Raw genomic sequence first — 20828 nt, forward strand, 5'->3', positions numbered from 1 at the left:
GCGGTCAGCAATTCAGTCATATGCGGAATTTTGTGGGCCCAGGAAACGACGCAGGAGTCACTAGGAAAAGTGGGCTTATAGTTCAGCCTCCGTGTGCTGGGGTCTCACCCTCCCATGTCCCAGGGATCTTTCATGAAAGCAGCCCTTTTCTTTCTGCATCCTTACTTCTGTCTCCTCTGAGTTCCTCCTCACAGTCAGTCTATAAATATCCCCAAGTTCCTCCCATCTTAAAACAAAACAAAACCCAAACCCTCCCCCCAGCTCTGCATTCCCACCCCCTCATCTCCTGTCGTCCTGCTGCTTTCTCTCCCTCAGTCTTTGCCTCCTCAGCAGAATTTCTTGAAGGCGCTGCCTCCACAGCCTGCCCTTCCTCCGCAGAAAGCTGCTCGACTCCTCTCCCCGCAGCTCGCCCCCATCCCCATCCCCATCCCCACGGCTGGGCAAAGGAGTGAGTCTTCCCGGGCCCGGGGCTCTTAACCCAGCCTCCCAGCTCACACCAACAGGACCATTCCCCGCCCGCCCGGGGCCAGGCCCCTGCGTTCAGGCCGGGCACTGCTCTGTGAATTTTTTCTTCTGTAATGTTTGTTTTTCCGATCATTTTAGGCTTTATTGTCTTTTAGAAGAGGAGGATTAAAAAAGTAAAACAAATGAATTAATAAATATGTTCAAGTCAAGATTAATTTCATGGTATCTGCCCCAGAACATTATTCTTTCTCTTCTTAAAAATACTAAGAAAAATTATCCGGAAAGACTTGTGCCCTTCCGATGTCGCACTCGACTAGGACATTGTCTAACAAGCCACCTTAGGGCCATTTGATGCTGGGGGTGGGGTGGGGGGGTACTGACTATGTAGTAATTGACCAGGGCCCCAACCTTGCACATTTCGATGTTAATTTGTAGAAGATTGGTAACTTAAAAATGATTTGTGTCTGGTAGAGATGCAAATGAATTCTGCCCAATACAAATGATAACCGCCAAAAGTCTGGTTTCATTGGACGGTAGGGCGTCAACCAGATTTGCATCAAACTCGGCAGTCTTATTTGAGCACTGTTCCTTTCGCTGACCACACATCTTCCGTTTCCGGCATCCTCCTGGGAAACCGTCTCCATCCCGACACATATCCACTGTATGTCTATACGAGTTATAGTTTCAACTTTTATTTAAAAGTCGTATGTGGAAAATGGGATTGTCAGGTGAGGGCTTGGTAACTAAGCGCTCTTGCAAAACAGCGTTCATCGTAAAAGGCTGTGAGGCGAGTAAGTCCGCTCCGCGAGCTCGTCCACGCGCACTCCGCAGTGGAGCGCGGCCCCGCGGCCGGGGAGGACGGGACGCAGAGGCCACGGGGCCGGGGCTGCCCGGTCACGGGGCGGGCGGCAGGGCGGGGCTGGCTCTGGTGCGCGCTCCCGACCCAACGAGGCTGCGGCTGAAAGCCAGCCCCCCCAGAGGGTGCAGACGGGGTACTGCGTGGAGGCCCAGCGACTGCGGGAGGCCGGACCGCCCGCCTAGGCGACCCCCAGACCCCACCCCACCCCTCCCCAACGCGCGCCCCGGCCCCGCCCCTGAGGCAGGGAGCCAATCAGCTCGCTCCCTGCTTGTAGACGTGGGGCCGGGGGCCCGCCCCAGCCAGCCCCGCCTCTTCCGACCCTGCGCCTGTGCAGAAGGTCGCCCCGCGACCCGGCTTCGGCCTTCTGCGCGCGCGCGGGGGTGGTGTTCCCGTGAGGCCGCGCGAGGCGCGGCGGCGGGCTGTTGAGGGGTGAGAGCCGAGTTTTCTGAGGTGTGTGGCGGTCGCCTCGCAGTTCTGTCAGGCGGGAGGTGGGGCTGTGGGAGCGGCGCGGGTCAGCGGGCTGCGTCTTCCTTCCGGGCGTCCCTGGGGACGTCTTTCGGCGCTCAGGTACTTGCCCGCGCGGCGCAGTCGCTGTCCGTAGGGCGAGGGGCCGGGGTTGCGAGTGGGGGCCGGGTGGGCGAGGGGAGCGTCCGGAGCTTGGCGGCTCCAGTGCGGTCGGGGGGCGGCGCCCGGAGCGGCGAGGAGAGCGGCGGGACACTGGGGGCTCCCTTCGGTGCGGGGCGGGGGCCGGGGGCGCTAGTGAGGGGCGAGGGGCGCGGCCGGAAACGGGGGGCTCCAGTGCGGGCGTAGGGGGGCGCCCGGGGCCCCGCCCGGCCGGGCCCAACCGGGCCCGACCCTGAGGCGCTGCTAGGACGCGGGGGGGCGCACCTGAGCCCCGCAGGCCGGCCGGGCACCCGCCTGAGCTTTGTGCAGTTTGCCTTGGCGCCGATTCGGCGGCCTCTGTGGACGAGCAGTTTATTGACGCGCGTACCAGTCATCGCTGACTGCATCACCGCAAGTCACCGAGGGCCGCAGATGTGTTGCTGGGGCCCTCCTCTGTGCCTCCTGTATCCGTCCCTGGAGTTTGCAGCGTGGACAGGTGGTCCCTGTGCTGAAAATAATAAATGCCTCAAGTACCTTTATTGAACGACTTCTCAGTCCTTTGGCTCTTCTCAAGTCGGGGGTGGTTCTTAAACCTTAAGCCTGATTTTCTCTGCACTAGGTTCGTCGTATCTGACTTTGGTTCTTGCGTGAATGCGGATGCTGACTGCGTTATTCAGGTAAATATTTAGTTGTCTCTTCCTCAGAAATCTTACCATATTTATTTCTATTTTCTGAGGAAGGACAGGGAAAAGAGGCTGCTTAGCCGCGTGATGGCTTGGACATATTTACATCCGTGTATTTTGAATTAAAAACTGAACTGCTGCTCTATAAAATACAACGTACTTTAAACCGTGTTATCTTTGGAAAAAATAGGATTTCCTTGTTAATTAGGTTTTCATTACTGTTGCATTGTTCTAAGTAATACCCTAATTGTTTATCTTCATCAGACTTTCCAGCTACAACTGTATCTTGTGATGTTTAGCTGTATCATCCTTTCAAAGATATAGTCGCCCTATTTGTGATCTAACACTTGTTTTTTTTCCCCCCCCAGGAGAAATTATTATAGAGTCTAAAAATATCTTTCCCCCTTCTCTGTGGACTTAACGTAAAATTAGTTTTGTGTGTATTTGGATTCGTTTTCTAAATATCAACACCATAAAGCCTTATCAGTTACAAAAAATTTGGGTAGTTAAACCATGAGTTGTGGAAAGGAGTTTGTGGAAACGTTAAAAAAAATTGATTATCCCAAAGCTGATATTCTTAATGGGGAAGATTTTGACTGGTTGTTTGAGACTGTTGAGAATGAATCATTTTTGAAGTGGTTTTGTGGGAATGTGAGTGAACAGAACGTATTATCTGAAGAGGAATTGGAAGCTTTTAGCATTCTGCAGAAATCAGGCAAGCCCATCCTAGAAGGAGCAGCGTTGGATGAAGTTCTTAAAACCTGTAAAACTTCTGATTTGAAGACACCTACCCTGAATGACAAAGAGCTGGAGAAATTAGAGGATGAGGTTCAAACTCTGCAGAAATTAAAGAACCTAAAAATTCAGCGACGTAATAAATGCCAATTGATGGTTTCGGTAACTAGCCACAAATCTCTGAGGTTAAATGCTAAAGAAGGAGCAGCCAATAAAAAGCTGAAGCAGAGTCAGCGAATTCTAAATGCTGCCAGTACTAAGATCAGTAATGAGCTCCACACTCTTACCGATGGAGTTGCAAAATTACTGGTGTTCTTCAGACATTCGAATTTGGGTCAAGGGACAAATCCACTGGTGTTTTTATCTCAGTTTTCATTGGAAAAATATCTAAGCCAAGAAGAGCAAAGCACAGCAGCATTAACCTTATATACCAAAAAACAGTTCTTTCAAGGTGTACATGAAGTAGTTGAAAGTTCAAACGAAGAAAATTTTCAACTTTTAGATATACAAGCACCCTCTATTTGTGATAATCAAGAAGTTCTTGAGGAGAGACGGCTAGAGATGGCTAGGCTGCAGCTGGCATATATTTGTGCTCAACATCAGTTAATTCACTTGAAAGCAAGAAATTTGAGCCTGAAGTCAAGTATAAAATGGGCAGAGGAGAATCTTCATAGCCTCACTAGCAAGGTAAACATGAGAAATGAGACTGGATTCATATTGAAATTGTTGTTGATAATGGAGTAATACTGATAGTAAAGTCTTTAGAAAGGGGGATATAGTAAGGAATCACAGTCTCTTATTTTCTGTTTGTTCAGTGTTTAGTTGTGATCTGTGTCATTGTTTCGTACAAATAGATCTTCATATTAGCCGAGGGCAGAAATAGTAATTATAACCCGACCACATTATCTAGCTCACTTTAAATAAAAGTACTTTTGCATTCTGTGTTGGTTCAGATACAGGTGACCCTGACATTTCCTTTTTTATGATGAATGGGTAAAGAGCCTTATTGCTGTGTTACGGGTTTTCTGCCTTGTTTGCGCTGACCAGAGGATGGTGCTAATGAAGTTGGAGATCCAGTTCAGTGGACTGAAACCCTGATTCTTCTCTAAGAATGTATAGATGTATTATAGGTAGCCATCTGCACTCTTGGGAAGCTTGCTTTCTTGGTAATGTAGCCACTAGATAGTTGAGTAAAAATATCAGCTTTTCTGAAGCTGAATACCTATAACTGACACAAACTTTGGAATGATGTGTGAAGTCCTGTTATTCTGTAGAAGTGCTAAAATCAACAGGCAGGCTGGGAGAATAGCTACTGAGATTATTTTAATTTTAAGAAAAACTTAAATAGTATACATTAGCATTCGGTGAGTAGTGTGATTTTTATTAAGACAAACATGACAAGATGTCTGTTTTGTGTCTGGACAAGATGTCCATTACTGTGTCTAGTATTTTACATGGTAGTAATAGCATTAAAAGTTAGCAGTTCATAATGGCTTTACCCTTGGCTTAGTCTACACTTTTTTAAACTGTGATTTTGGCTTCTGCTAATATGAAATAAGTTTTTATTAGTGAGTATGTTATCTGATAACCTAAAATGGAAAGTGAAAATAATTTTAAAACTATTTCAACTTTATACTTAACAGTTTGAAATGTAATTGTTTTCTTTGTGTAGGCTCTTGGCAAAGATATTTTGGATGCTAAAATTTCTAGCTTGAACAGTGAGATTCTGAAACTTGAAGAACAAATCACTCATATAAAAGACAAAATTTTGCCTGCTGTGGTAAAAGAGAATGCCCAGTTATTGAATATGCCAGTTGTAAAGGGAGATTTCGATCTGCAGATTGCTAAACAAGACTATTACACAGCAAGACAAGAGTTAGTTTTAAATCAGTTGATAAAGCAAAAGGCATCATTTGAACTTGTACAATTATCATATGAAATTGAATTGAGAAGGCATTGGGACATATATCGTCAGCTTGAAAACTTGGTTCAAGAACTTAGTCAAAGTAATTTGATGCTCCACCACCAATTAGAAATGCTGACAGACCCATCAGTATCTCAGCAGATAAATCCAAGGAATACCATTGATACCAAGGATTATTCTACTCATAGGTAGGCTTCATTGTTTCTTTAGTGAATAATTATTTTTCCATTCGTTTTTGTAAAATACTAGAGTTTGAACTAAAATTGTGGACGTTTAAAGAATTCTTTGCACTCCATTTTTGGTCTTTGTATTCATTTCTTCCACCTTTCTGTTATATTCTTATATGTTTCTTTTTCCTTTTTAATTTCTTGCTCTCTTTTTCATTTATGTTAAATCTGGAAGTAGCTGGTTTAGAGGTGAGGTGGATGGGTTGGAGGATTGAAAATATACAATACAAGGTCTTTATTCATGTTTGGGCACTATTTATTGATAGATGTTTTTAGATTTGGGGCAGGAGTTTAACTTACAGCAGGAAGTTTGAATACAGCTGGGTGTATAGCAAGTTATTACAGAGCAGAGAATTGACTGCATTTGGAGAAGGCAGCAGTAGAGAGGAGAGAAGACTTCATTTTTGCGTCTAGTCAGGTGAATCAGCAAGAATGAATGCTAGCTTCCAGTCTTTTCTGGATGTCTAAGCAATTGATGGTATGGGGATACTGAAATTGGAGGGCTAAAGTAGTCAAAGGACTCGAAACTCTGGGTCCTACTCCTGATTTTTCTCTAGACTAGAAGAAAATCATCTAATACTTTGTGTTCTTATTAATGAAATGAGGGGCATGGATAGGGCTGCCTCACTGCACACTTTCAGAGGTGGCATTGACCTCATGATTCTGTGTAAATGGTGCCCCCTGGAATTGTGTAGTGACATTCCACAAGAACAGAATTAGCCTTAGGCTTGAACCTGTTTTAGGAAACCTGTTGCAACTTGTTAAAATAATTAAAATAATACATTTTAAAAAAATTCTAGGAAAAAGAGCAGACACTTTTTGTCATAAATATGTAGAAGGTGCTGCCTCACATTTTTCCATTTGTCTCGTAGGATATTTCTGCCATTAATGTTTGAAGTGTTAAAGTGACCTCATGGGTCATTAGGAATTTAATTTGTCAAGCAAATATGAACATGACTGGAGTAGCAAGTTTACTATTACTATTTACGTAGCTCTTTACTGTTTACTTTTTAAAACATTTTACGTTGTTTATATTTTCAGTTTTTTTAAATTTACCACAGTCCTTTAAAATTAGGTAGATATTAGGATGTGAAAATTAAGTCTCAGAGATTGACTTGACTTAGGTCTTACATGGCAGCCAGAACTCAGATCTAGGTCTTCTGTTTCAAGTTCATTGCTGTTTCTACTACATCATAGTTGTGTTCTGTGAAAGAATTGTTTTCTAGGGAGGTATTTCTGAAACGTTTGTTTGAAGTAGGTTAATGGCAGTTAAAGTCAAAAAGAATTTTTTGTCTAAAACTTGGAAGATGGGAAAACCAGGCATTCAGATACAATAATTAGAATACATATTTCTGTAATGAGGTAGTATTTTAGTTGGAATGTTTTTAGTTGTTTGATTAATATTTATAGATTGTTAGCTTTCCCCAAAGATGCCCCAATATAGTGGATTATAATTTTGAAAACTGTACTGACTTGAGAATTTTTTTCTATAATTTTTAATCTTCACATTTTAGGCTTTATCAACTTTTAGAAGGAGAGAATAAGAAAAAAGAATTGTTTATAACCCATGGAAACCTGGAAGAAGTGGCTGAGAAATTAAAACAGGACGTTTCTTTGGTACAAGAGCAGTTAGCAGTGTCTGCTCAAGAGCATTCTTTCTTTCTGTCCAAGCTAAATAATGATGCGGACGTGCTTTGTGATGCTTTGTATCAAGGAGGAGGTCAGCTTTTGCTTAGTGATCAGGTGGGTGCTTGCCATAGTAATTAGAGATACTTTAAAAAATAGTGTTTATTGTAAAAGTTGCTAAAGAAAATGTTAACATGAGGAAAATATTACTCCATATCCCATTGCCCTAATAATAACATTTTCATAGCTCATTTTTATCCACATATAAATATATTTTTCAGATAGTTTTGATCAGTGTACACAGAATTTTAAAAATTTCTGAAATATTTCAGATGTAGAAGGATATGTAATGTTTATGCTAAGAATTAAGAAAAATAAAACCACCCCTGTATTTTTTTCACCCATCTTAGTAAATAGAGGATTGCCCTTATATCTCGAAAATCCTGTGTACACTTAGTAATAGCGTGCTCCTCCTAATAGCATTCCCCTCTCTTCTTCAAGGAGTAACTACTACGCTTAATTTTGTCATTCGCTTTCTTTTATTTATAATACAGACCGTGCATTATTTAGTTTTGTATGTTTCTGAACTTTATATAGATTGTATTAATGTATTCTTTAGTAACTTGCTTGTTTCTTAATATGATTTTGAGATTCATCCATGTTGATAATTGTAAAGCTATAGCTCATTTATAGTTTTCTCTTTTGTATAGTTAGTATTCTCTTATGTGAAATCCCACAATTATCTGTTCTGTTGACAGACATTTAGATTATTTCCAGTTTTTGCCGTTGTAGATTATACTGCTATGTATAGTCTTGTTGCATGTCTTATAGATGCATGCCTACACACACACACACACACACACACACACACACACACACACACACACTCACTCACATCACTCGCTGTCCCCTCACACAGGCGTGGAATTGCTAGATAACAGGTTCAGTTTTACAGTGTACATCAAACTGATTTCTAAAGGGGTTGTACCATACTGTACCAGCGGTGTTTAAGAGATGCTATGTATCCATATCCTTTTCATCACATAGCACTGTCTGATTTATAATTTTCTCTCACTCTGTATAGATGTAAAATAGTGTCCCGTTGAGTTTGTAATTTGCATTTCTCTGATGGTTAGGGAGGTTGAACCCCCTTTCAGTAGGAGTTATTTATGTATTTCAGATGCCAGTCCTTTGTCAGTGATGTGTGTTATGTATATTTGCTCCCTATTTGTGGCTTGTTTTTTTCTTTTTACTGTTTCCTGTTAGTTTATTTTTGGCTTTTTTTTTTTTTTTTGCGATTTTAATGTCATGTCATTTATCACTCTTATGGTTTACCCTTAACATCATAATGATAGTCCCCGTTACTTTATCTTAAAGTTATGCTGTTCAAGTTCAGTTCTTTAATCCACCAAGAGTTTATTTTTATGTATGACATGAGCGATAGAGTTTTAATTTTATTTTTATTTTTTCCCTATGAATAACCAAATTGTCCCATCACCATTTAATGAGGCATACAAGTTTAAAATCAGTATCTTTCTGGTGAAGGGACCCTCTTACATTATGAGATAAAGGATCCTTAAATGCCTTCTGCCTTCATGTATGTTTTGTTAGATATTTTGGGCACCACCACTTCTGAACCATAAATGAGTTCAAACTCTGTTTTCGGAGGACCCAGGTGATTCCTATTGGGGCTGTAATTCTAACCAAGGGCTCTTCCACCTCTGGCCATCCTGATCTTAAGATGATTGTTGGTGTCCTTTGAGTCCTTAGTTTATTATGAAGAGAGTCTCTCCTGTTTGACTTCCCACCTTCTGTGGACCTTGGACTTTGATTTTTCTCCCACTCATCTTGTGAGTCTCAGGAATCATGGATTCCTATTTTCCAAGATTGGCAATTGAGTAAAGCACCTCCTGGGCTCCCTTACCAATCTGTATTGTTTTATGGACTTGTAGTTTCTTTTAATGTCTTGTTATCTCTTTGTTGCTTTTAGGAAGCTTTTGTTTTGTTTGACTCTTTAAGTACTTCATTTCACCTTTCACATTTTTTCCTATGGAAGAATTGATCTGAGTAACTAGCTTACTTTTCTTGAAATAAGAAGGCTTATGATTAGTTTTTTTAAATAATTTTTTTTACTGTGGTAAAATACACAAAATGTAACATTTACAATTTTAACCATTTTAAAATGTGCAATTCAGTGACATTAAATACATTCACAGTGTCGTGCAACCGTGACACCGTACATTTTCCAGAACTTTTTCGTCATCCCAAATGGGCCAATCTCTGTGCCTGTTGAATATTAACTCCCCATTCCTCCTTTCCCCCATCCCTGGTAACTCTATTCCAGTTTCTGTCTCTATGAATTTGCCTACTCTAGGTACTTAATGTAAGTAGAATTGTATAATATTTGTCCTTTTGTGTTTGGCTTATTTTAGCATAATGTCCTTAAGTAGCATCCATATTGCATGAGGTGTGAGAATTTTATTCCTTTTTGGGGCTGAGTATTCCATCGTGTGTATACATCACATTTTATCTGTTCATCTGTTTAATAGACACTTGGGTTGTTTACACCTTTTGGCTGTTGTGAATAATGCTGCTGTGAACATTGTTATACAAGAATTTGAGTCCCTGTTTTCGTTCCTTTTGGGTCTATACCTAGGAGTGGATGCTGAGTCATGTGTTAACATCTGTGTTTAACTTTCTGAGGAACTGCCGAGCATTTCCACAGCAACTGCACCAGGGTTCCAGTTTCTCCATGTCCTCGCCTACACTTGTTATTTTCCCTTTTTACAAAATATATAACAGTCATCCTAATGGATGTGAAGTGATATTTGTGATTAGTTTTTTAAAGTCTCCTATTAGTGATTTTTATCTTCTTGATCTTTTAAACAATTATGTAAAAATCCCATGATGGTGGATTTGAAAATTTCTCCTTGTAGTTCTGTCGGTTTTTTCTTTATATTTGAGTTTATTTTATAAGTTACATCCAAATTTAAAATCGCAGTGAATTATTCTGGTAGACTTAAATTGCAGTGAATTGAACCATTGAGCATTATATAATGACCCTGTATTGTGCTTTTTGTCTTAATATTCTCTTGTCTGATACTAATATTCCTATGCTATCTTTCTTTTGGTTAGTATTTGCAAGGTGGATGCTTTTTTCCTTTACTTAATGTATCTTTCATGTTCTTCCTTTATACTTAGCATTATGAAATAAACATTTCCATGCTAAACGATATTAATTTTTAATATTTTTAATACTCTTGATTTAATTACTGTGTCATAATTTGTGTAACCAGTCCACCATTTTCAGGTATTTTGATAGTCTTCATTTTTTTCTTATGTTTGCTCTTGAATGAGATCAGGTATATCTTGTGTATATAGCTTTTTGTTGTTGGATACTTTCCCTTTTTTTTTTTGATACATTCATTTGGATGAACTCTTAGAAGTAGAATTATTGGATTTCTTGGGTATACACATTATTTTTTGGCCTTTGATACTGCCATATTGCTTTTCAAAGGAGTTGTACCGACTTACAATGCCACCAGCACTATTAAATGTCTGCTAGACACCACTTATCATATGATACACCATAATTTCATGAATTTCTAAGAAAGAAAAAACTTTTTCAGTTAAACTGACACAGTACTTCCTTATTTAGAATTTTTATTTCATGCCTATTAGAAGATACCTTTTAGGTGTGGGTAGGCATAGGTTTTTATCATAGCACTTTTGAATATACATTAAAAGGGAAAAAGCCAATTAAAATGGTTAGGGTGTTTCTAAAGCTTCACATTTAGTGTCCACTTCTATGTTATTTCTTGACTCAAAGTACTTTTAATATTTTTCCACATTATACATTAAGAATGTTGGTGATAGCAGAAAACTTAATAACCTGGTTTTAAAATGGGCTAAGGACTGGAATAGACATTTCTCCAAAGAAGACATACAGATGGCCAACAGGTTTATGAGTAGATGTTCGATTATCTAATTATCAGGGAAATGCAAATCAGAACCACAGTGAGATAACACCTTACGCCTGTTAGGATGACTGTTCTCAAAAACCAAAAGACTAGGATTGGTGAGGATTTGGGGAAGTTGGAACCCTTGTCCATTTTTGGTGGGCATGCAAAATGGTGCAGCTGCTGTGGAAAACAGTATGGAATTTCCTCAAAAAATTTAAAAATAGAATTACTGTTATGATCCTGTAATCCTACTTCTGGGTATATATCCAGAGGAAATGAAAACAGGATATTAAAGAGATGTCTGCACTCACATGTTCATCGCAGCACTTACTCATAATAGCTAAGCTGTGGAAACAACCTAAAAGTCCATCATGGAGGAATGGATAAAGAAAATATAGTATACACACACAATGGAATATTATTCAACCTTAAAAAAAGAGAACTGCAAAATGCCACAACATGGGTGAACCTTGAGGAGATTATGCGAAGTGAAATAAGCCAGTCACGAAGAAATAGTGCATGATTCCACTTATATGAGCTATCTAAAATAGATTTTTTAGAAGCACAGAGTAGAATGGTGGTTGCCAGGGATGGGAAGTTGTTGATCAACAGGTATAAAGTTTCAGTTATGCAAAATGAACAAGTTCTAGCAATCTGCTATACAACATTGTGCCTGTAGTTAACAATACCATATTGTACTCCTGAATTTAAGAGGGGAGATCTCATGTTATGTGTTCTTACCACAATAAAAAATTTAAAAAATATATTGGTGAGGGAATTCCTTGGCGGTCCAGTGGTTAGGACTCGGCGCTTCCACTTCAGGCGGCACAGGTTCAGTCCCTGGTTGGGAGAACTAAGATCCTGCAAGCCTTGCGGCATGGCAAAAAATAAAATATTGGTGATAAAGTGCTTCTAATGAGTGTCTGGTCAATAACAGTTACATGATGCTCTTGATTGTACAGTGCATGTTGATTTCAGTTATATTAAAATGTGAAAGATTCCATCCTAGAATCACTAAAATATGGTGATTTCACTATAATGTCATTGGGTATCATTATTTAATGTTTTTCCCTATCCCAGTGAGGTATAAAGTGTCATCCATATGAATTTTAACTTGCATTTTTATTAATGAAGTTGAATATTTTTCAGTATTTGTAGGAGTATTATTTTAGTAACTGTTAAGACCTTTAGTATTGAAACTAAAGGTGAGATGTTTCTCATTTTATTCGAGTTGACAGAGTTTTTCCTCAAAGAGAGACCGGTTAATGTGGATATTACTTGATTTTTTTTTTTTTTTTAATGTAGTTAGTTTAAGAAATACTCTCTGGAACTGGCTTTTATGACAGGTGTGAAGCTGTTCATGAATTTGTACGTTAGAATCACCAAGGAGCCTGTTGAAATGTAGCTTCTGGCCCTGTTGCAGAGTGATTTAGTGTGGAATGAGGTGCAGGAATCTATTCTTAACAAACTCCCCCAGGTGATTACCATGCTGTGGACCATGCTGAGAGGCTGTGGAAGGTGGAGGTGTAGTTACAGCTACAGATTTTCTGAGAACCTCTTTGGTAATACTGGCTGAAAAATTATAGGAGTAGAATACATGACTAGAAAGCCATGGAAACTTGTTAATAAACTGCTTTTAATGTTAAGAAGTGAGGAATTTCAATGATTAAATGTGAAGGGTCCAGCATGTCTAGGTTTTTGAGAAGAATTACATGGTAAGTCAGGATTGTTGAATGTCACATACAGTTCCATCTTCTGTAACAATGTGAAAAAAGAAAAATGAGATTTTTGTTAAGGTAATTCTTTTATATTGGTAATTGCTTCATTTCAAGGTTTTCTCAGTACCTGTGATGTCTAGAGTAAACAGCTTAGGCTAAAACAAAGTTTGATTACTTAAGCAGAATGTAAGTTCCATGAAGGAAATGGTGTTCATTCTTCTATTTGTAGACTCTTGAAACAGTGCTTGGTGCGTGGTGGGCATTCAGTAATATTTGTTGAATGTATGAATATGCAGAACAGTTTACATATCAAGTACTCTTCAGGGAGTAGGAGTTTGCTTTGAATCACTTAAAATTGCCTATAGGAAGTTGTTGCAATGGATCTTATCAATACATAGACTTCTTATTAATCCTGCTATGGATTTTTTTTTTTTTTTGCCCGGGGCCCGCGGCATGTGGGATCTTAATTCCCTGACCAGGGATGGAACCCCCGCCCCCTGCAGTGGAAGCTCGGGGTCTTAACCACTGGACCACCAGGGAAGTGTACCCCCTGCTATGGATTTTTAATTGAGGTTCATTTATTGTTGAGATTGTGGGAATAATCATTATATCATTTAGATTCTTATGTAAATTACATTTTAAATTTATAATTGGTAGTATGAATAGAGCTCTTGAATTAAAAGCATTATTATTTTCCTTTTAGGAGTTAATGGAGCAGTTTCATCAAGTTGAATCTCAACTAAATAAGCTAAATCATCTTCTTACTGATATTCTTGCTGATGTGAAGACAAAAAGAAAAATTTTGGCATCTAATAAACTGCATCAAATGGAAAGAGAATTATATGTATATTTTTTAAAAGATGAAGATTATCTGAAAGATATTGTGGAGAATTTAGAAAACCAGTCAAAGATTAAGGCTGTTGGTCTTAAAGATTGAAAATGAAATATTTACTGCACGTGCTGTGTTTTAATGTTTTATATATTAGGAGGAGAATATAGCTAATAAACACTATGAAAATTTTAAATTCGAGGTCAATGGAACATTTCATTTAATGAATTCAAGTATTATATCAGTTTGGTTTATTATATGTTTGTTCAAAGTACCAGTGCTTTTTATGACTTGAACATTTGCTTGGTGGCACTTAGTCCTGGTAACTTTTAAGTTACAGGGAAAAAGCATTATTATATAATGCAAATATTTTTTACAGAGTTAATTGTATCTCTCATTTTATTTTTTTAGAGATAGAAGTTTCTGCTGTTAAATATTTTAAAAATTTGTAGGACTTTGAATCAGCATTGTTAAAGCTGTAGACCTTAATAAATGGAATAGTTAAGTCCCCTCATATTTGTCTATGAAGTAAAATTCTGCCACTCAAACTGTATTCACCCATAATTCCCTGCTGTAGACTTTGAGACTATTTTAATGTTCCTGCTTGTACCACAAAGAATGTCAAGTCTCCATTGGCCATTGCTCATTTTAGCGGTTGGGTCCTAGGGATTCAACATTTCTGCAGGACAGATGTCAGCAGTGCTTTGACTTCAGTCTGACTTACATATAATGAATGACTTTCAAATGAAATTTCAAAATTCCATAGAAGTGGTTGCTCAGATGTATAACACTATTTTAATCAATTTCTTAGGAGTGAAAATACCTAAGTGTTGGATTCTATTGGTTGGGATACAAGTGTAGTATTTGGACAATTAGAAATTATTTTAAGAGTTGAGGTAAAATAATTTGAAGTAGCTTATTTATCAGTTATTACATCAAATGATTCTTGAGTGCCAGGTTTATATGTGACCTCTGTTACATACTAAGAAACTTTATGGAGAAAAGAGAAGATTTAGACACTACCTTCAAGAAATATTACTGCTCCAAAAATGTATTACCTGCTTGTAATGTGGAATGCCTGTCTAAAAACTTCACATTTTAGGTGATCTTTATGGAGTTTTTTAGCTACAACCATCAGAAAATGGGTATGCTTAGGTGACATATGGGCCTTGACAAGTTTGAACAAATATGTTTTGGTAATTATTGTATTGGTACATTTTTCAAAATTTGTATTTGTTAAGTAGATGTTAATATGCTTGAAAAATTTGTAGCAATAAGTTTTGCCTAAGATTTTGTTATTAACTCCTCACAGGTAACCTTTGTTTGTTCCTGTTTTTCCCTCTGCCCTACCTTGGAATTGAGAATTTACTTGAAATTTTTCTCCTCTCCAGTAATGTGGGAAAATGTCACCTGGTTTTCTGGTTCATGAAACAGCAAATTCTGTTTAGATTAGTGCCAAATACATTAGATGTATTACCAGCTACTTGATTTGTACTGTCCCTTCTAGACCTTCACCTGCTCAGCCCAGGAGGCCAGTACAGCCCAGCAGTGCAAGTGAAAGGATGTCAGGTTATGTGTCTGTCATAATAACCCAAGACAGTTAAAAATAATTTTTATGTTACTAGATCTGTATGTTTGAAGATTATAATTAAGCCATTTGTTTCAAACCTCAAGAAGTAGGAAATATTTGAGTAGATTGCTTGCTTCAAGATTGGAGATACGTTCTTTACTTTGTTGTCTATTTACCATAATACCCAGTTGAGCCTCTAAATGTTTCACTTTCTTCTTACTATCTTATCTGTATTATGGGGACAATTAATACCTATTTCCTGTATTGGTGAATATAGTAATTTTTATGAATGTCTCTACATAAAGATTTTTACATGACTTTTTCTTATTTTGAAGTCTCAAAATTAATATATGGGTATTATGTTTATCTTATGTTTAGGATTTTATGAAAATGGAAAATTACGAGGCATTTGTAGGCTTTGACCTCTGTAAGATACCACTCTCCAGTGTTGCTCAGAAGATTATGTCTGCTATGCATTCAGGTGATTTAGTGGAGTCTAAGGATTGGAGAGAGAGTGAAAAGAGTGAGTAATTTTTATGAACCTTCATATTTTTTGTTACCTTGAGTCTTAATTATTCTTAAGACTAAGTTTTGAAAATCATGGACCTTAAAAATGAAACAGTTATTTTACCTGCAAAAATGGGTTTACTCGAGAATAGCAGAGAACTGGAATTTGGGACAAGCATGCTATACAGAGGCCAAAGGCAAGTCTAATAAAGGAGAGGAACATTATTTTATAGAGAAAAAGGTGGTTGTTGGCAGGGGTTGTTTTGAATCACAGTCCATTGGAGAAAAGTGAGAGTTCAGAGTGCTGCTGGTTTCTGGCTGAGTTGCTGGGGAAGTGGATTTCTTGTAGGAGATGCCCTGTACATCTTTTCCTGTGGGGACCTGTAATTGATTCTTTCCTGTTGATTCTTCCTCCTGCTGACTTTGAGTGGTACTGCATGAGAGCTCCCCCTTCTGGCCTCCCAACTCCATTTTAGTGAGCCTTCTCCTTATTAATTTTCACAAAACGAAATGTAGCAGAGTTTTTCTATAGAACTTTTTACTGTGTAGGGAAGTTCCTGCCTACAAACAGTCCAGCTTCCCCTTGTTTTACTCTCATTCAGTGATGACTGAGCTTCTGCTCACTAAATTTTATATTCTCTTAGCCCTTACTGCTTTGAAAATGTGACACTCTCTTCGTTGTTTCAGGCATTTCTGCCAAACATTCCCTTAGAATCTGGATCAGCTGTTTAAGTAACTTCAAAAGAGATGGGCTCTTTCATAGTGCCCGTTTCTAAACCCTTAGCTCTCAGGTGATTGAACCTGTATTTGCGTATTTGTGGTGGACAGGAGAAGTGTTCTTGACAGTATGTGTATTATACCGCTGTAGAAATGTATAAACTGTTACGTGACAAAGATCAGTGGACCTGTGTACATATGTTTATGACATATAATAGTAAAAGCAGTGACATATGCTCACAAGTGTGACTGAAATAGTTGGAATACCAGGTGTTTTTTTTTGTTTGTTTTACTAGCAAAGCAGTTTTTATTTTAAATTGTAAGTCTGGACCAATAATTTGTTTTTCTCTTCTACAGAGTAGGTTATGAGTGAGATATAATTAATTATATTGAGATGAAATAATTGAGAAGTATTAACAAATAGTGCAAAAGCTGTTACAAATGCAGTTTGTCGATTAAGATACAGTAACGCTTAACGTTTCAGTCTATTCATATTCGGGCATCTGTTGTCCTTGTTATGGAAGTCAGTCATGAAGAGTAAGAATTTTGGGGTATGGACTACATACCTAGCAATTGATAGTGTTTTAAGGGGAATGTTGGTGCTGGGGGAAGTAGTAAAGTTAACATCAAACATCAAAGAGCCGGGACTTCCCTAGTGGCACAGTGGTTAAGAATCTGCCTGCCAATGCAGGGGACATGGGTTCGATCCCTGGTCTGGGAAGATCCCACATGCCGCAGAACAACTAAGCCCATGTGCCACAACTGCTGAGCACACGTGCCACAACTGTTGAAGCCCGCGTGCCTAGAGCTTGTGCTCTGCAATGAGAAGCCCGCGCACTGCAATGAAGAGTAGCCCCCGCTCGCCACAACTAGAGAAAGACCGTGTGGAGCAACGAAGACCCAACACAGCCAAAAATAAAGAAATTAATTAATTTTAAAAAAATCAAAGAGCCTTTTCCTTTATTCTGTATACTTGCTTTCCAAAATAAAAGAGCAGTGTGCACTTGACAGAGTTCGAAATATGCTTACCTTCAAAAACTGATAAAATAATAAAATGCCTCTGGAAGCAGTAATGTGAGTCTCTGTTGAGAAAAATGTATGGCAATCAGCCCCTGCCATGAACTGTCTTGTCATGCTCTTAAAATACCCTGTTAAAATCCTAGTTTTCATAAATTTATTGAGAAGATAAGGTATTTTCTGTCAAGTGTTCATGGATTTGGAAAAAGTGGAATTTTCACAAAGATTATATCTGTTCCTGTGTCACACTCTTACTATGAACTTAGTGAGTTAAAACAACACACATTTGTTACCTCATAGTTGCTGTGGGTCAGGAGCCTGGGCACAGCTTAGCTGGGTTCTCTGCAGGGCTGCAGTGCAGGTGCCAGTCAGGGCTGGGGGCTCATCTGAGGCTCGAAATGGGAAGCATTTGCTTGTAAGCTCACATGGTTGTGGGCAGAGTTCAGCCCCTTGTAGGCTCTGGGACTGAGGGTCTCGGTTCTTGGTGATGGTTGGCTAGAAGCCACCCTCAGTTCGTTTCCACGTGATTCTTTCCATAGGCAGCTTTACATTATTGGAGCTTGCTTTTTCAAAGCTGGCAAGAGAGTGTCCCTGGCAAGGCTGACATTACATTCTTATGTAAGGTAGTCACATTCTGTCACCGTTGCTGTATTCTTTTGGGTAGAAGTAATTCCCACCCACACTAAAGGGGTTACACAAGGGCATGAATACTAGAAGGCAGGGGTAGTGGGACCACCCTAGAGTCTGTCTGCCACACAGTGCCACCCGTTTTATTCTTATTTCATATAAATCTGAGTTAAAGTTGGATTGCTGGTGGGTTGTTGGTGAATGAATGATGCTGAACCTGAATTGATTCCCGGACTCTTGGCACATGCTGAGCTGTTAACGTCAAATCCTTCTCTCTTATAAATAAAATCGTAGATCAGCATTTCATTTCTGAAACCCCATTTCATACTAGATAAATAGCGAAATTGAACTCAGAAATCAATGGAAATAAACTACAAATATTTGCTTTTACAAAAATGTATTAAGTAGGGGCTTCCCTGGTGGCGCAGTGGTTGAGAATCTGCCTGCCAATGCAGGGGACACGGGTTCGAGCCCTGGTCTGGGAAGAACCCACATGCCGCGGAGCGACTAGGCCCGTGAGCCACAATTGCTGAGCCTGTGCGTCTGGAGCCTGTGCTCCACAACAAGAGAGGCCGCGATAGTGAGAGGCCCGCGCACCGCGATGAAGAGTGGCCCCCACTTGCTGCAACTGGGGAAAGCCCTCGCACAGAAACGAAGACCCAGCACAGCCATAAATAAATAAATAAATAATTTTAAAAAAATGTATTAAGTAAAACCAAACAATGTTATATGTCACTTTGGAATCTAATTTTCTGATCTGCTAGGCTGACTGAGGTATACGCACCCACTAAGGATTGGACAGTGTGTATCTTCTTGCAGCAGGGTTGGTCTTTATTTAAAAACCCTTTGCTGGGAAAAAAAGATGCAAAAGCTTAAAATACAGCTTAATGAGTTAATATAAAGGGGACATCATGTAACTGCCACGTACATTGCCAATATCTCAAAATTTCCTTCTCAAAACTCTTCCTGCTCAAAGGTAACCATTATGCTGACTTTTATGGCAGCCACTTGCCACCCTAATCATATGAGGGTGTTTTACATTGCTCCAAAGGCCTTTTTGGCAGAGATCACTTGTCCGCCACACCGGAGTCCATCCATCCTCCTCGGAGGCATGACAGCAGATGACGTGGCTCAGTGTCCTTGCAGCCAGGTGTGGCCAAGTGGCAGGTTCCTGTCAGCAGGGTGTGCTGTTGCCAGGGCAGTCTGGAAGACACCTGACTTGCTTCCCAGCTGGCCTCTTTCCTTCCATCCAGTTGGAACCTGAAACGACTCCTTTCCAACCTGCAAATGATAACAGTGCCCTAGAAGACTGTGGATCAACGTGCTGGAGGGACCCTGGGTCCAGAGTGACTTCATGAAACAGCTGCTCCACCAGCTGAGACCACTCACCTCAGAACAAGAGAGAGAAAAAAACTTTTGTGGTTTAAACCATTGTATGGGTGGGTCTTTTGTGACTGTGGCTTAGCTTTTTACCTTAGCTCTTACACCTTTAAACTAGATTCAGAATTGGGTTCATCTGACTTGAATTTACATTGTCATTTTAGTGTTCAGTAATGCCACTGAAAGTCTTTGGGAAATACTGGGGGAGGAAGATTTTTCATGGTGATTTCAAGGTTGTCAGCTGGCCTGGTGCTATGTAGAACATTATGCATTTGATTAAGCACATTTTTATTAGACTACATCTCTGTATTTTGCCTAAGTACCTATAGAAATCAAGTAACGTTTTCTAGTACACATTTATCCAAAATTGTTTTTAACTTAATAGAGCTTAGGGGTGAATATGGTTTTTTTCTAGTAAAATAAGAATAGTTTTACAGACATTACATGTTTTTTTTTAAAGGGCCATTTATTTTATTTTATTTTATTTATTTATTTAATTTTTGGCTGCGTTGGGTCTTCGTTGCCACACGTGGACTTTCTCTAGTTGTGGTGAGTAGGGGCTTCTCTTGCTGTGGAGCATGGGCTCTAGGCACATGGGCTTCAGTAGTTGTGGCATGTGGGCTCAGTAGTTGTGATGCATGGGCTTAGTTGCTCCACGGCATGTGGGATCTTCCCAGACCAGGGCTCGAACCCGTGTCCCCTGCATTGGCAGGCGGATTCTTAACCACTGCGCCACCAGGGAAGCCCAGACATTACAAATTAATACAGGTGTAAGGCTCCTCAAGATAAATGTTGTCAAAATCCAATTCATTAATGTGAAGTGTGTCTTTATTCCCACCATCTAGTGGAAATCTTTGCAATTTCAAGGACAGATAACATAAAGCTAAATGACAAAATAGATTTATTTTGATTATATTCATTCTGGTCAAGAATAATGTGGATAAACATTTTTATTTCTATCAAATAAACATAAAATCCTTATGTCCAGTCACTTAGCAAACCCTGCCAGGTGTTGGATTTCAATTCCCATGGCTGTAATTCAAGCCTTCATTCCTTCTCACTTGAAAATTTGCAGAAGTTTCCTAATTGCTGTTTGCCGTCAATTTATTGCCACTTTGCTCCTGCCTTTGCACTGTCGCTGGGATTAGCTCAGCTCTTGTCCTTGCTCTCTGCAGAATTTATCTGTAGAAACATCCCCATGTGTTCCTACAGGGCAGCCTGGCCCTTGCCTGCCCTCTAAGTCTTAATGTCCCATCACTTTCCCTCTCTTTATGCCCCATTCAGATTTTTTTTAATTAATTAATTTTACAGCAGGTCCTTTTTGGTTATCTATTTTAAATACAGCAGTGTGTACATGTCAATCCCAAACTCCCAATCTA

At 39.5% G+C, this 20828-nt stretch overlaps 2 protein-coding genes across 5 annotated transcripts in view; both read left to right on the forward strand.

Moving 5' to 3' along the window:
* Positions 1–1667: 1667 nt before the first annotated feature.
* On the forward strand, positions 1668–14933 carry HAUS3 (HAUS augmin like complex subunit 3). 2 transcript variants are annotated; one of them, XM_082462541.1, is made up of 5 exons: positions 1668–1774; positions 2664–4032; positions 5018–5457; positions 7011–7239; positions 13506–14933. In XM_082462541.1, the coding sequence occupies exons 2-5, from the start codon at positions 3124–3126 to the stop codon at positions 13737–13739; spliced, it is 1812 nt and encodes a 603-aa protein (XP_082318667.1). In that variant the 5' UTR covers positions 1668–1774; positions 2664–3123; the 3' UTR covers positions 13740–14933. The 2 variants fall into 2 exon arrangements, with proteins under 2 accessions (XP_082318667.1, XP_082318666.1); XM_082462540.1 differs by lacking the exons at positions 1668–1774; positions 13506–14933 and adding an exon at positions 9779–13496 and having other exon boundaries at positions 2611–4032.
* Positions 1703–20828, forward strand: part of POLN (DNA polymerase nu) — a 175073-nt gene continuing 155947 nt past the window's right edge. For 2 of the 3 annotated variants that reach the window (XM_082462539.1, XM_082462538.1), the window contains exons 1-3: positions 1703–1774; positions 2547–2604; positions 15580–15724. In XM_082462539.1, coding sequence (XP_082318665.1) covers positions 15586–15724 — 139 coding nt within the window. In that variant the 5' untranslated portion in view covers positions 1703–1774; positions 2547–2604; positions 15580–15585. Of the gene's footprint in view, positions 1775–1871; positions 1892–2546; positions 2605–15579; positions 15725–20828 lie in introns of those variants that run through there. The other variant, XM_082462537.1, reaches the window with a different exon arrangement.

The sequence above is a fragment of the Balaenoptera physalus genome (genome assembly GCF_965194825.1).
Source record: "Balaenoptera physalus genome assembly, chromosome: 5".
Taxonomy (NCBI): domain Eukaryota; kingdom Metazoa; phylum Chordata; class Mammalia; order Artiodactyla; family Balaenopteridae; genus Balaenoptera; species Balaenoptera physalus.

Coding starts and splice junctions, on each gene's coding strand:
- HAUS3 (XM_082462540.1), top strand. CDS start 3,124: ATGAGTTGTGGAAAGGAGTTTGTGGAAACGTTAAAAAAAATTGATTAT. Junction 4,033..5,017: donor TTCATAGCCTCACTAGCAAG/GTAAACATGAGA, acceptor TTCTTTGTGTAG/GCTCTTGGCAAAGATATTTT. Junction 7,240..9,778: donor AGCTTTTGCTTAGTGATCAG/GTGGGTGCTTGC, acceptor GTCTATACCTAG/GAGTGGATGCTGAGTCATGT.